General features: G+C 39.9%; 1 protein-coding gene and 1 long non-coding RNA gene across 4 annotated transcripts in view; one reads left to right on the top strand and one right to left on the bottom strand.

Annotated features, from left to right (window-relative positions):
- Positions 1-15,053, bottom strand: part of LOC138751703 (metalloreductase STEAP4-like) — a 38,743-nt gene that overhangs the window by 4,837 nt on the left and 18,853 nt on the right. For all 3 annotated transcript variants that reach the window (XM_069914344.1, XM_069914343.1, XM_069914345.1), the window contains one exon: positions 584-748. In XM_069914344.1, the coding sequence (XP_069770445.1) occupies positions 584-748 (165 nt within the window). The remainder of the gene's footprint in view (positions 1-583; positions 749-15,053) is intronic.
- Positions 4,924-15,053, top strand: part of LOC138751706 (uncharacterized) — a 31,606-nt gene continuing 21,476 nt past the window's right edge. Inside the window, exon 1 of the long non-coding RNA XR_011350127.1 lies at positions 4,924-5,371. This is a non-coding gene — a long non-coding RNA (uncharacterized lncRNA). The remainder of the gene's footprint in view (positions 5,372-15,053) is intronic.

Here is a 15,053-nt window from a genome sequence, read left to right as displayed (position 1 = left end):
GGCTTTTCGCACTCTTGCCTGATAAGTTCTGCTAATTTCAGATCTGAAAGCTTCATCTGACCAAATAACCACTGAAGAAAAGAATGCCTAATTTGCACTACTTTCTCAATTTCTCGTATTTCTTTATGACATCAAAAGCCATTCAGCCCATTGTCTGTGCCCCCTTTTAAAGCAACCCCATCAATCCTAAAACCTCACTTGTTCAATAACCTATTGTCCCTGCGCATGCCCATGAACACGCTTGATTCTTTAACCACCTACCTGCAACCAGTGGGAATATACCATGGCCAATTAGCCTACAATCCAGCACATTGCTGGGATTTTGGGAGGCAACTTGAGCACTAGAAAAGCCCATAATGTTACATGGAGAATGTGAAAACTCCATCCAGACAGTACAGGAGGTCAGACTCAAGCCTAAGTCACTGGAACTGTGAGTCAGGTACACCTGATAAAATATATATTTGACAAATAGGAACATTTCCCACCAATGCCAGTTTTTTATTTATGTTCTGCTTTATTTGATTAGCTATTATAAAATATTAACATAGAAATCAATAAACCACTGCTGTAACTAATGTATTACCTGAACAAATCTGAATTCTCTCCAGTTCATTGTGTTGCTCACAGATGGAAGGGAAGTTATTGCGAGCAAAAGGAAGACTGAGAAACCCAAGATTCCAGATGCGTATAATGCATCACTTCGCCATGTCCAGACCATCTTCAACTCTGAGGTTGAGTTACTTTTCACCTGGGTTGTGATCAAGAAATAAACAGGCCAGTTGGATAGTTTGACATCTTATGCTCAGATGAAAAGAAATTAACTTCTAACAGGCTGGAATTTTAAAGACTCGTAGAATCATACATCACAGAACAGGCTTTTTGGGCCAGTTCATCCATGTTGACATTCTGGGCTAGTTCCATTTGCCTGCATATGGTATATATCCTTTTACATATGGTCCATATCCTTTTAAGTGTATCTTATCCATAAAGGTGCCCAAATGTCTTTTAAAAGTTGTTAATGTGCTCTCCCTATTAGGGTTCTTAGGAAGCTCTCTTAGATACATTTAACATATTCCACTCCATCAAACTCATCTTGGATCACAATGTGGGAAGCATTTAGCAGATGTTTTTGTCCATCAATGTATAAAATAAAATGACCATTTAAAAAAATACAGTATGCACTGCTTAATGTCCATTCTGTGAAAGTGGGCATTATGAGATGTGGACAATGTGTAAACACTGTATTACTGTATATATTTAGCAAAGCTATATGGGATACTGAACTTATGATAAATTAAACTGTTTAATTTTTTTTCACTTTTTAAACTTATGTAAACACTTTCTTAGCCAATATCACACACAATTTAATAAAGAGGATCAGGATCGTCCACATCTCTGTTATCAACTTGCTCATAGAGTTCCACTGGAAGAGTTTCAGATCGAATAACTTCCATTGATGAACTGTCACTCAGTAGGACCTGGCTGAGGCTCTTCCTGGGGACGTGTTGCCTTCTTCAGGAATATGTCCATCGTTGTTTGCCTTGTTTGCTTTTCTTCATAAATTTCTTTATATGAAGCAAGGACTGAATGAGCATTCCTCTCTAGCAGTGAAAAGCGGTCATTGTTTGGGTCCATCTCTTCAACACACTTCAGCAAGCTGTTAAGGTCTGCAAAGAATTTGGCTAACTACTTAACAGTGAACCTCTCTGCACCTATTCTTCTTCTCCTTCTGCAATTTTCTTTTCCCTTGTCTCCTCTTCGGCTATTCGCTATTGCGCCAGCTCCAGCAGCTCTTCATTTGTTAGTTCCTCAAGAACCTCCTCTAAGAGTTCTTCATTGACCTCATCCTCTATGTCTAGGTTCAGGTTGTTGTTTACCATGTCAAAATCAGTTCTATCAATCCTTGCAATCTCATCATCTTTTTCAAATCCCTTAATGTCATGCATATACCGCTTCAGGATTTTTTCCATATGCCATTCATGCACTCTTTGATCACATCATCCTCGGACCAAGCAAGTTCTTTATGCAGTGGAAAATGTTGCACTCCTTCCAGAACTGCATCAGTGTCTTGCCAGTGTCGTCAGTTGCAGCATCAGCCTGAGCAAAGGTCCCCCTCAGATAATATGGTCCATTGGGTGTATTAAAGAGGTGGTTGGAGAAACACCACTTTGATGTTAGGGTGGAGGTCACCAATGAAAGGGGGATGTCCTGGAGCATTGTTTACAATTAGCAAAATCTTGAAAAGTACGCTTTCTTCCAATCAGTACTTTGTTTTACTACCATCACAATCGAGAAGGGCATCCTAAAACACCTGATGTGTCATTCAGGGCTTTTTATTTCTATAATAAACTGGTAAGGGGTGTGTTTGTTCAAGTTCTTGAAAACACTGGGGTTTTCACTATGCCAAGTAAGAAATAGCTGAGAGGAAAACTACATTATACTGGATTTGAATGACGGAGCAGTCTCGATAAGCCAAATGGCCTACTTTTGCTTTTACATTGAATGGTCTTCTATCACAAACCCAAACATTAAAAAATGAACACTTTTATATCTAAGAAACTAAAATAACATTGAGATTAAGGCAGGGGTCCTGAAAATGCCAGCTATTTAAATTATTTTTTTCAGCTTTTGTGAAATTTGGAAGCACATTGTGTTGTGGTGCCATTGTGTCTAAGATTAACTGTTGAAATTGTGGGAGGAGTCAATGTTTGTGACTGGAGCACAAAGGGGGATTGAAAACATGGGATGGAGCAAAACCTAGACGAGGAGGACAATGCACAATGAATATAGGATCAATAGCACAGAAAGTGTTGGGGACCCAATTGATGATGCGGCTACACTTGTGAGAACTAGATTTGCTCTTAGATATGTGTACAAAATGTAAAATAAAGTTAGACTCCTTGAAAAGTACTTTACCAGTTCATTATTGGTCTTTTTGCCCAACTCTATTGAAGCAATTTCAATAAGTGCAACATAAGAAACAAAATACACTGAAAACAATTTCTTAGATAGTATAAAAAACTGATATAAACAATCATTGATGGTAAAGTTATCTAGATAAAGGACACAGGTTACTAATAGATGACAAGGACTATTCTTGTCCCTAAGAACATAAGTATGGAGTTATCTACTCAATCAGTCACATCGAGATCCAAAACCTTGACTCATTCTCAGCACCTAAGTCACCCTCAACATCAGTTGATGTATAACAATGGTCCTGCAAGATCACTCTCAACACCAGCATGCCTCAAAGATGTATACTCAGTTCCTCCTCGCTCAGACTGTAGAGTCAAGCACCATTTCAACTCCATCTTCAAATTTTCCAACACCACCGCAGTAGAAGGCTGGGTATCAAATAACAATAAGTTGGAATACAAGAAAAAGATTGAAGGTCTAGTGGCATGGTGCCAAAGTAGCAGTCTCTCTTATTAACATCAATAAGATGAAGGAGATAAGCATTGACTTCAAGAGAGGGGGCAGAGTACATCTCCCTGTCCACAATGAAGTGGAAACAGTAGATAACTTCAAATTCTTAGGAATTAACATCTCCAGTGACCTGACTTGGGGTAAACACATTGATGTGAAGGTCAAGAAAGTGCACCAATGCCTCTAATTTCTTAGAAGACTAAGGTGTTCCTGATGTTCCCCTGTTCCTCAACAACTTTTACAGGTGTTCCATTGAATGCATCATATGATCTGTTCCAGCACAGATGAAGCTACAGAACGTAATAAATGCAGCACAGACATCATGCAAATTTCCCACCCCTACATTTCACACTGCCTAAGAAAGTCAGTCCAGTATATTGAATGATCCATCACACCCTAGACACATTCACTTCTCCCCTCATCCATCAGTGAGAAGGTTTAAGAGCATGAAAGCATGCACAAAGCAAGCTTAAAAGTGGTGTCTACCCCGGAGCCGTCAGGTTCCTGAATGAACCCCACAACAATGCTTTCATGCTACCTTTGCTTGTGCGAAGTGACTTTTCTTTTCAATGCAATCCTACACAGTATAAAATATGCTATTTTTTTTCATGGCTTTATGAAAGTTAGAGGTAACCTGTTGGATTGCATACAGAAGAACCCTTCTCATTGGACTAGATATAATATGATAATTAAACCAACAGACAAATATTCATTTTTGAGGTGGTTGTTAATTCATTATAAGAAGTTTAAAGCCCTGAGTATTCGGGAACCTGGAAGAAAATCACACTGACTCACTATGACTTTCAAAAGAAGTCTTTGGCATCTTTATCTGAGGCAATCAGATTTTACGAGTCCCATGACTGAAATTGTTTCTACAAAGATCTTTGAGCTGATGCAATAAAGGAATGGCTGCATTATACTTGAAATGCTTACAAGAAATTTTTCACAATTTCCAAATTGCTTTGTCCAAGATATTGCAACAAATTCACAGAAGGAAATTGTAGGGGTACAGATGCCTTGGGAGGTGCTTTGCAATCTTCTGACACAACATATCCACAATGTTCCCAGAAGTGAATTGAAATTCGGTCTGTATTTGGACCTGCAAGTATATATTTTGAAATGGTACAAGTTGCAGTCTCTTGTGCTTGTTCAAGCAAGAGCTGAGACATTCAGAAAGTAGCTATCAAGAGGTGGCACCTTCACTGGGATGAGTGTTAACTCAGGATCAAGCACTTATTTTTACATGAGGAAGTGATACTGGACTGTCTTTCTGAATTTTTACAGAAGGCAAGAAATGGATTAAGTTGGCTATTCAGCTCCTCCTGTCATAAGATTGATGTCCTCATGCTGCTGAGAGGAGAACTAAATTTTATTCACTGAAACAGAACATTGCACATTGATCATTTACCACAGCACCACTTTCTTGCTTAACACCATATCCCACAATTCCCTTGATATCTAAAAAAAATCCTCCTTGAATAAACTTAGTCTCTTTTGTGGATTTTTTCCAAAGATGAAAGGTTTCTTATCTTTCTGTTCTGAATGATTGACCCCTTATTTTGACTATGATCTCCAGATTTAGATACCTCAGCCAGGATAAACTTTAAGTCTTCATTTAAAGTTAGAACATGAGAATGTTGTACAGTTTAATAAGATGGCCTTCTGGAGTGAAGACAACTTAAACTTAATTACAATACCACTAATCCACTATCCCAGGAATTCAGCCGAACTCTTTGACCTGCTGAGTTTCTCCAGCTTTGTGTTTTTACTTCAACCACGGTGTCTGCAGACTTTTGTGTTTTACTCCTAACTATTCTCGTTCCTGATGCTTGCATGGGCCGAGCAGTTTGTGGGCCAGAGTGAATCACGTTTTACTGCTGGTTTCTGGGAGCTGACCTGAAAATGATCATCTGCTATCAGTGGTGGTATATGGCTAAGCATGTGGGTGAGTATTGGACATCACTTGCAGACACATTTGTCACTGAAACAGTGTATCCAGATAGCGAAACAGCCATTTATCATGTCACAGAATCAATCATCTTTATTGTTGTGAACATGTGTTACAAAATTTGTTGCTTGCAGCAGTATTGTGTGTTATAGCTGCAAAAATAGTTATAAATGACATTTCTGTAAATACACTATTTAAAAATAAATAAATTAAGACAAACCAAGAAAGGAAATACATGGTACTGAGAAGTGCAGGAATGGGAAAACAGATATATAATACCCTGAAAGTGGGATCACAAGCAGATAGGATTGTAAAGAGAGCTTTTGGCATATTGGCCTTCATAAATCAAAGTGTTAAGTATTGGAGTTGGAATGTTATGGTAAAGTTATATAAGACATTTGTGAGATCAAATTTGGTGTATTGGGTGCAGGTTTGGTCACTTAACTACAGGAAAGATGTCAATAAGATGGAAAGAGTGCAGAGAAGAATTACTAGGATGTTGTCTGGACTTCAGGAACTGAGTTACAGGGAAAGGTTAGGAGAATGAGGGGAGATTTGATAGAAGTATTTAAAATGATGAAGGGTAGAGACAGAGTAAATGTGGGTAGACTTTTTTCCACTGAAGATAGGTGAGATACTAACCAGATCATGGGTTAAATGTGAAAGGGGAAACATTTAGGGGGAACTTTTTCACACAGAGAGTGGTGGGAGTGTGGAACGACTAAAGTGGTAAATGCGGGATCAGTTTTAACCTTTACGAAGAATTTGGACATGTACATGGATGGGAGGTCAGTGGGACTAGGCAGAGAAATAGTTTGGCCCAGTCTAGAAGAGCTGAAGGGCCTGTTTCTGTGATGTAATCTACTGTGGTTCTTCTATGGTCACCTTTACTGCATTTCCTCTATTGCAAGTGTAACCTTCCTGATTTTACCTTGCATCTTAACCTCATCAGTACACATCCATTCCAAAGTCTCCTTGGTTTTGGTTTTGCTTGAAAGCTACTCATCTCTTGAAACGTTTGATGAAAGATCATCAACTTGGTCTTTATCGAAGATGGAACCAATAAATTGTTTCCTTCTCTCTCTTGCTAAAATCTGATATTCCCCTGTCTTCAGCTCTTCTTTCTCTGCACTTCTTGCCTCTCATGCCAAAATCAATTTAGGTGGCTACATAAACTTGGTGCAAACTGAAGGGCAGTTTATCACGTACCTTCAGAGTCTTTGGTGCTTGGCCTATTCTAATATATTAGCATATAGAAAGGTTCAGTAATTCTTTGCTCCCTCTTCAACAATTTTTTTGGTAATGGAAGGTAAAACTATTGCTTAAGCATCAAATGATTATGTAATAAAACCCCCTTTCATCTGGAATTCAAGCAAAGAGCAAGATTATTGAGGAAAATAAGTAAAGGAAATTACCGTTGTAGGTTTTTTTCTTAAATTAAGATTAATTAGAATAAACAAAAGGTAAAAAATATGAACATTTAAAATTCATGAAGTAAATGCTCTCTGAAATAGCACATAAAGCTTTGGTGAAGATGTGATCATATATTCAGCTAATGGAGGGCCTTGGTCATGCTTTGCTCATAGCAGCTGCTATGGTGTAAAACTGCAATGATGTCGCCCAGGATGAAGAGTCGGTGGATGTGTTTGCTGATGGTGTGACTCTCTTAAAGTGTTTTCTTATTTTGGTTTAGTAAGAAAAACCCTTGACGGAGGCTTTATCTGTAAACTTGGGGAGGGGGGATTAATTATCTACAATGTTATTGCTTATCTTTTGGATGGCTACATGGAGGGGGAGGAACCTGCAGATGCAGTTAGTTTTTTCAAAGAATGAGATTGAAAATAAAGTAAAATGCTTTAAGGTTTATATATTCATGCAAGTGAAGTTAGTTCAGTGTAAGTACAGTGTCATATTTTTGTATTTTAATCTGTTTGTTCTTAATCCAGGTGTATTAGGCATTGTAAGAGTAAATCTCAAGGAACTGGAAAATTCACATCTCTGGCATCTACAAATTCCCATAGGTGCTGGATACTTGGGTTTGGATTGTATATCAAAATCTCATGATGATAAAAACAAGTTCAGGATCAACGTCATCATTCACCAATAAGTTAATACCATAGAACCCAAAGAACACTATCGCATACTGCAACATAGAAACAGGTCCATTGGCCCATCTAGTCCATGCCAAACTATTGTTCTGCCTAGATCCATTGACCTGCACCTGGATCATAGCTCTTCATACCCCTCCCATTCATGCACCTATCCAAATTTTTCTTAAGTGAAATTTAAACCCACATTCACCACTTCTGCTGGCAGCTCATTCCACACTATCACCACTCTCTGCATGAAAAAGTTCCCTCTGCACCTTCGACACTGAACCCATTGTAATGATAGTGATCATGTTTGCATGGTCACTAGCAAGGCCTTGATTATAGTTCCTGTTGGATTGCACTTGGCTGCCAGCATGAATGCCAAGATTAAACATGGGGTCAGAAGTGAGTTGAAGGGAATTAAAAGGAAATATTTTAAAAGATAAAATCTAAAGTCAGCATCTGATCAGTGAAGAGAAAATAACACAGAGAAAAATGGAAGGATTACATCCACCAGCGAAACTTAAGCTGGTAAGGGAGAGTGAGGAGTTGATAGATTCAACTTTCAGGGACATAGTTACCCCAAGACCAGATGTGTCAGGTAAGTGGGTAACTGTCAGGGGAGGGAAGAAAAATACCAGGAAAATGGAGAACACACTTGTGAATATCCCTCTCAGTAACAGGTATATTTTGTTGGATGCTGTTGAGGGAGATGACCTGACAGAAGCTGGCAGCAGTGACCAGGTCACTGGCATTGAGCCTGGCATGGCGGACTAAAAGGTAAAGAGGAATGCAGTGGTCATTGGGGACTCCATTGTCAGAAACACAGACAGGAGATTCTGTGAGCCAGATAGGTATGCCCACATGGTGTGCTGCCTCCCTGGTGCAAGGGTGCGGGATATCTCAAATCGGGTCCAGGGTATTCTAAAAGGGGAAGGCGAACAGCCTGATGTCTTGGTACATGTGGGTACCAATGACATAGATAAAAATAAGGAGGAAGTACTGAAAAAGGATTACAGAGAGCTAGGACAGAAACTAAGAAATAGGACAGCCAGGGTGGTGATCTCTGGCTTGCTATCTGTGCCAAGTGCAACTGAGGACAAAAATGGAAGGTTAAGAAAAATGAATGTGTGGTTGAGGGGCTGGAGTAAAGGACAGGCTTCTTGGATCATTGGGATCTCTTTTGGGGAAGGCATGACCTCTACAAGAAGGATGGGTTACACCTAAACCCAAAAGGGGTCAATATATTGGCAGCTAGGTTTGGTACAGCCGTCAGGTGCAGTTTAAAGTAATTTAGCAGGGGGGTGGGAACCTGTATGATAGGGCAAAGGACAGAAAAGATAAAACAGGAAAAGTTAGGTTAGGCAGCGAAAGTAAAAAATCAGAAAGAGCAAGGAGGGTGAAAAAAGCAAATCTGAAGGCTTTATATCTTAATGCAAGAAGCATTCGGAACAAGGTAGATGAATTAGCTGTGGAAATTGAGATAAACAAATATGATTTGATTGGGATTACAGAAACATAGCTGCAGGGTGGGCAAGCCTGGGAACTTAACATCCCGGGGTATATGATATTTAGGAGGGATTGGCAAGAAAGAAAAGGGGGTGGGGTAGTATTGATGGTGAGAAAAGGGACCGACACGATTGACAGAAAGGATATCAACTCAGAAGATGCGGAATCTATATGGATAGAACTGAGGAATAGCAAGGGGCGGAAAACGTTAGTGGGGGTGGTATATAGGCCTCCAAATAGTAGTGTAGAGGTGAGGGAAGGCATTAAAAGAGAAATTAGAAAAGCGTGCAATAAGAGAACAGCTGTCATCATGGGAGTCTTTAATTTGCATATAAATTGGACTAGCCAAATTAGTAAAAATATTGAGGAGGAGGAATTCCTTGAATGTTTACGGGACGGTTATCTAGACCAATATGTTGAGGAACCAACTCGGGAGCAGGCCATTTTAGATTGGGTATTATACAATGATAAGAGGCTAATCAACAATCTTGTTGTACGAGGCCCTTTGGGTAGGAACGATCACAATATGATCAAATTCTCACTCGACATGGAGAGTGATGAAATTAAAACCGAGACCAAGGTCCTGAATTTAAATAAAGGGAATTATGATGGTATGAGACGGGAGTTGAGTAATATTGATTGGGTGGTGTTTATGGGGGAGTTGACTGTGGATAGACAATGGAAAGCATTCACAGATCTAATGGAGAAATTGCAAAAATCGTTTATACCGGTGTGGCATAAAAATAAACCAAAAAAGGTGACAACCGTGGATAACAATGGAAATTAGAGACAGCATTGGGTCCAAAGAGAGAGCATATTAATTGGCCAAAAAAAGTATCACAACCGAAGACTGGGAGCAGTTCAAGATGCACCAAAGGAGCACAAAGGGATTAATCAAGAGAGCAAAAATAAATTACGAAAGTAAGCTTGCGGCAAATATAAAAACCGACTGCGAAAGCTTTTATAAATATGTCAAGAGGAAAAGATTGGTGAAATCCAGAGTAGGTCCTTTGCAATTGGAATCAGGGGAATATATAATGGGGAATAAGGAAATGGCAGACCAATTAAATTCTTACTTTAGTTCTGTTTTTACAAGAGAGGATACAAATAACCTCCCAAGAATGTTGGGAAACATAGAGACAAATGCAAGGGAGTAATTGAAAGAAATCAATATCTCTAAGGACATGGTCTTGGGGAAATTTATGGGATTGAAGGCAGATAAATCCCAAGGGCCTGATAATCTACATCCTAGAGTACTTAAGGAAGTGGCCATTCGGATAGCAGATGCTTTAAGAATTATTTTCCAGAACTCGATAGACTCAGGATTAGTACCCATGGATTGGAGGGTAGCTAATGTAACTCCACTATTTAAAAAGGGGGGTAGAGAAAAAGCGGGAAATTATAGGCCAGTGAGCCTTACATCAGTAGTGGGCAAAATGATGGAATCCATTATTAAGGATGTAATAGCAGAGCATATGACTAGCAGAGAAGGGATCGGACAGAGTCAACATGGATTTACAAAAGGTAAATCGTGCTTGACAAATCTATTGGAATTCTTTGAGAGGGTGACAGGTAAAATAGATGGGGGAGAGCCAGTGGATGTGGTGTACCTGGACTTCCAAAAGGCCTTCGATAAGGTCCCGCATAAACGACTGGCTTCCAAAATCAAGGCTCATGGGATTGGGGGCAAAGTATTGGTGTGGATTGAAAACTAGCTGGCTAATGGCTCATTTTCTGAGTGGCAGGCGGTGACCAGTGGGGTGCCACAGGGATCTGTACTGGGACCCCAGCTGTTCACAATTTACATTAATGATCTGGATGAGGGGATTGGATGTAATATCTCCAAATTTGCAGATGACACTAAGCTAGGAGGGGTTGTGTGCACGGAAGAGGGGGTCAGGAAGCTCCAGTGTGATTTGGATAAATTGAGGGACTGGGCAGATACATGGCAAATGCACTACAATGTGGATAAATGTGAGGTTATCCACTTTGGTAATACAAACCGGAGGGCAGATTACTATTTGAATGGCAATAGATTAAGAGATGGGGAAGTGCAGAGAGACCTAGGGGTACTTGTACACCAGTCTCTGAAGGTGAGCATGCAGGTACAGCAGGCGGTTAAAAAGGCAAATGGTATGTTGGCCTTCATATCAAGAGGGTTTGAGTATAGGAACAAGGATACCTTACTGCAGCTGTACAGGGCCTTGGTGAGACCCCACCTGGAGTATTGTGTGCAGTTTTGGTCACCTTATCTAAGGAAGGATGTTCTTGCAATGGAGGGAGTGCAGAGGCGATTCACCAGGCTGATACCTGGAATGGCAGGAATAACTTATGAGGAAAGATTGCTCAAATTGGGATTGTACTCGCTGGAGTTTGAAGATTGAGAGGGGATCTCAGAGACGTATAAAATTCTGGCAGGACTGGACAGAATGGATGCAGATGGGATGTTTCCAATGATGGGAAAATCCAGAACCCGGGGCCATGGTTTGAGGATAATAGGCAAACCATTTAGGACCGAGATGAGAAGGAATTTCTTTACCCAGAGGGTGGTGAATCTGTGGAATTCATTGCCACAGAGGGCAGTAGAGGCAGGTTCATTAAATATATTTAAGAGGGAATTAGATCTACTTCTTCAGTATAAGGGTATGAAAGGTTACGGAGAGAAGGCGGGGATGGGGTACTGAACTTTAAGATCAGCCATGATCTCGTTGAATGGTGTAGCAGGCTCGAAGGGTCGAATGGCCTACTCCTGGTCCTATCTTCTATATTCCTATGTTTCTATGTTTTAAGCTGACAGGTAATGTGGCTGAAAATTGGAACAGATTTAAACAGCATTTTAGATTGTATTTAGTGGCAATTGGAGCTGACAAGAAAAGTGATAAAGTGGAAGTATCAGTTTTCTTACATGTTGTGGGTAATGAAGCCCTGGAGGTGTATAATAACTTCACATTTGTTGCTAAAGGAGACAAAATGAAACTGGAAAAAATAATGGAACAGTATTAGGCATACTGCATACCTAAACGTAACATGATATTTGAGAGGCATGTATTTTTCACATGTTTACAGAAAACAGAAGAAAGTGTTGATCAGTATGTGACTGAATTGAGAAACAGAAGCAAAACATGTGAATTTGCTGGACTGACTGACTCGCTGATAAAAGACAGACTTGTGTGTGGTATTCCAGATAATAGTCTAAGGGAAAGACAGCTAAGGGAGCAAAATCTTGACCTGGAAATAGCAGGCAAAAGCACTTTTCGGTGAAACTTGCTGCAATGTGGATGCAGTGAGCAAGAACAGACATATAACCGTTTAACAAAAAGCGCACCAATGTAGAAAGGGAGGCGTGGCCAGCGAACAAAAATGAAAGAGACGATCGATCCGGACACAACACCTACCAAAAAAGTATGCAGCATATGGTAAAATATGCAAAATGTGCAACAAAAGCTATCAGTATTCCTGTTGCTGTAGAAACCGTGCAACAAAGCAAGGTTCATGCAGTAGATGAAAGGGAGATAGAGGAATTCTATGTAGATGTTATGTCTGAAAACAAGAAAGAAAACAGAATCTGGATGTTGAGATTAAAAGTGAATGACATATACATTTCAGTTAAATTGGATACTGGAGCACAAATTAATGTAATATCAGAGACTGATTTTAAGAAGATTAGACTGAGACCAGAGATGTATGAAACAAAAGTGAAACTGACAGGATATTCAGGTACTGATATATGAGTGCAAGGAGAATGCATGGTCAAAGTGAAACACAAGGACAGAGGACAGATGCTAGCATTCATCCTGGTACCAAAGGATGTACAGGACATATAAGGTTTAATAGCCTGTGAGAAACTGAAACTGGTAAAAAGAGTTCTCATTGTGGAAAGCGAAGGAGAGACATTCTATGATGAGCTCATGAAAGAGTACAATTACCCATTTCAGGGTCTAGGCTGCCTTACAGGAGAACACATGACTAGAGTAGATAAATGTGTGTCACCGATAATACATTCATGCAGAAAAGTTCAATTTACACTTCAAAAGCAACTAAAAGCAGAGTTGACAGGATGGAAAGCCTGAAAATGATTCAGAAGATAGATGAGCCAACAGAGTGGGTGAGTTCATTCATCGCTGTGGACAAAAAGAATGGAAAGCTTAGAATTTGCCTGGATCCAAGAGATCTAAACAGAGCAATAAAGAGAGATCACTTTAAGCTTCCAACACATGAAGAAATCTTGTCATAGTTTGCAAATGCAAAGTTTTTCAGCAAGTTATGTGCATCAGCAGGATTTTGGCAGTTAAAATTGGATGAAGCAAGTTCAAGTGTGTGCATGTTCTATAGTCCATTTGGCAGATACAGATTCCTAAAGTCAACATTCAGAATTGTCTCAGCTCCTGAAGTGTATCACAAAACTATCCATGTGGTCCATGAGCAGCTGGACAGAGTTGATACTTTGATGGATAACATCATAGTATGGGGAACCTTGAGAATGGAGCATGATGAAAGACTAAGGAAAGTGCTGGAAGTAAAAAGGAAAGCAAACCTGAAGCGAAATAGAGAGAAATGCTAGCTCAGGATGACAGAACTAACATTTGTAGGAGATATTATTGGAAGCGAGGGCATCAGTCCAGATCCCAGAAAGGTGTCCACCACTGGGAACATGCCAAGGCCACAATGCAAAAAGGACGTATAGAGGTTTAATGGAATGGTCAACTATATAGGTAAATTCATATCCAACCTCTCAGAAAAGACAGCTCCATTGAGAAGATGAACAGAAAAGAACATTGAATGGGAGTGGGATCACGACCACGAAAAGTCATGGAGGGAACTAAAGAAACTGCTCACAGAGGAACCAGTTCTGAGGTTTTACGACCCAGTGATACCCATCAAGATATCATCAGATGCATCATATAGTGGGCTTGGTGCAGTTCTTCTGCAAAAGTATGATGACAGGCAACCCAATGCATATGCACCAAGCTCATTGACAGATGCGGACTCGTGATACGCTCACATTGAAAAGGAACTGCTCAGCATCACATACGGCTTTGAAAAATTTCATCTGTTTGCGTCAGGATAAGCAATCAGTGTAGAGACTGACCATAAGCCCTTGATTGCATTATTAAATGAATGTCCAGTTAGAATACAAAGAATGATGATTAGGCTGCAACTCTATACACTGAATGTAGCGTACACTCGGGTAAACTAATGTACACAGCAGACTTGTTGTCTAGAGCTGTTGACATGAGAGAGCCCACAAACACTAAAATGGATGAAGATGTGAATGCCTTCGTGGACATGATAACAAGTGCACTGTCCATATCAGATGCAAAAATTGAGCTCATAAAGTCAGAGACAAACAAAGATAAAACATTGAGACAACTGAGAAGGAACATCTTGGATGGATGGCCCAACATAACGAAGGACTGCTTACCTGATGTTGCAGAGTATTCAAACTGCAGGGCAGAACTCTCATTGGTTGAAGACATCATCTACAAAGGAAGCAAAATCCTTATCCCAAAGAGTCTGAGAAAAGAGATGCTAAAAAGAATCCATGGAGAACATCTTTGAACTGAAAAATGCACAAGAGGTGATGTACTGGCCAAGAAACAAAAAAAGATATAACAAATGAAGTATCAAACTGTAAAATATGCCGGAAATATCAAGCAAGCAATCCTGCAGAACCACTAAAGCCACACCCAGCACCATATAGACCTTACCAGAAGGTGGGTGCTGACCTATTTGAATGTCAAGGGAAGGATTATTACTCCCTTTATCCAAAGGTGTGTTAACTGAACACCATGACTGCAGATGCTGTAATAACAGGTATGAAAGCCATATTCTCCAGACATTGCATGACAATCGAGGTATTCACAGACAATGGACTCCAGTTTTGCACTTTAAAGTTCTGACAGTTTGCCAAAGAGTGGGATTTTGTACACACCACGTCAAGTCCTCATTTTCCACAGTCCAATGGTCTAGTGGAAAAATCAGTGCAGACAGTGAAAAGACTGATGAACAAGATAAAACACAATGGAACGGACTTCTACCAGAGCATGCTAAAATGCCTCACAACACCGCTCGAGTGTGGT

Source organism: Narcine bancroftii, chromosome 1 (assembly GCF_036971445.1).
Source record: "Narcine bancroftii isolate sNarBan1 chromosome 1, sNarBan1.hap1, whole genome shotgun sequence".
Taxonomy (NCBI): domain Eukaryota; kingdom Metazoa; phylum Chordata; class Chondrichthyes; order Torpediniformes; family Narcinidae; genus Narcine; species Narcine bancroftii.
Note: the sequence above shows the minus strand (reverse complement) of the source record. Positions and strands in the feature narration are given on the sequence as shown.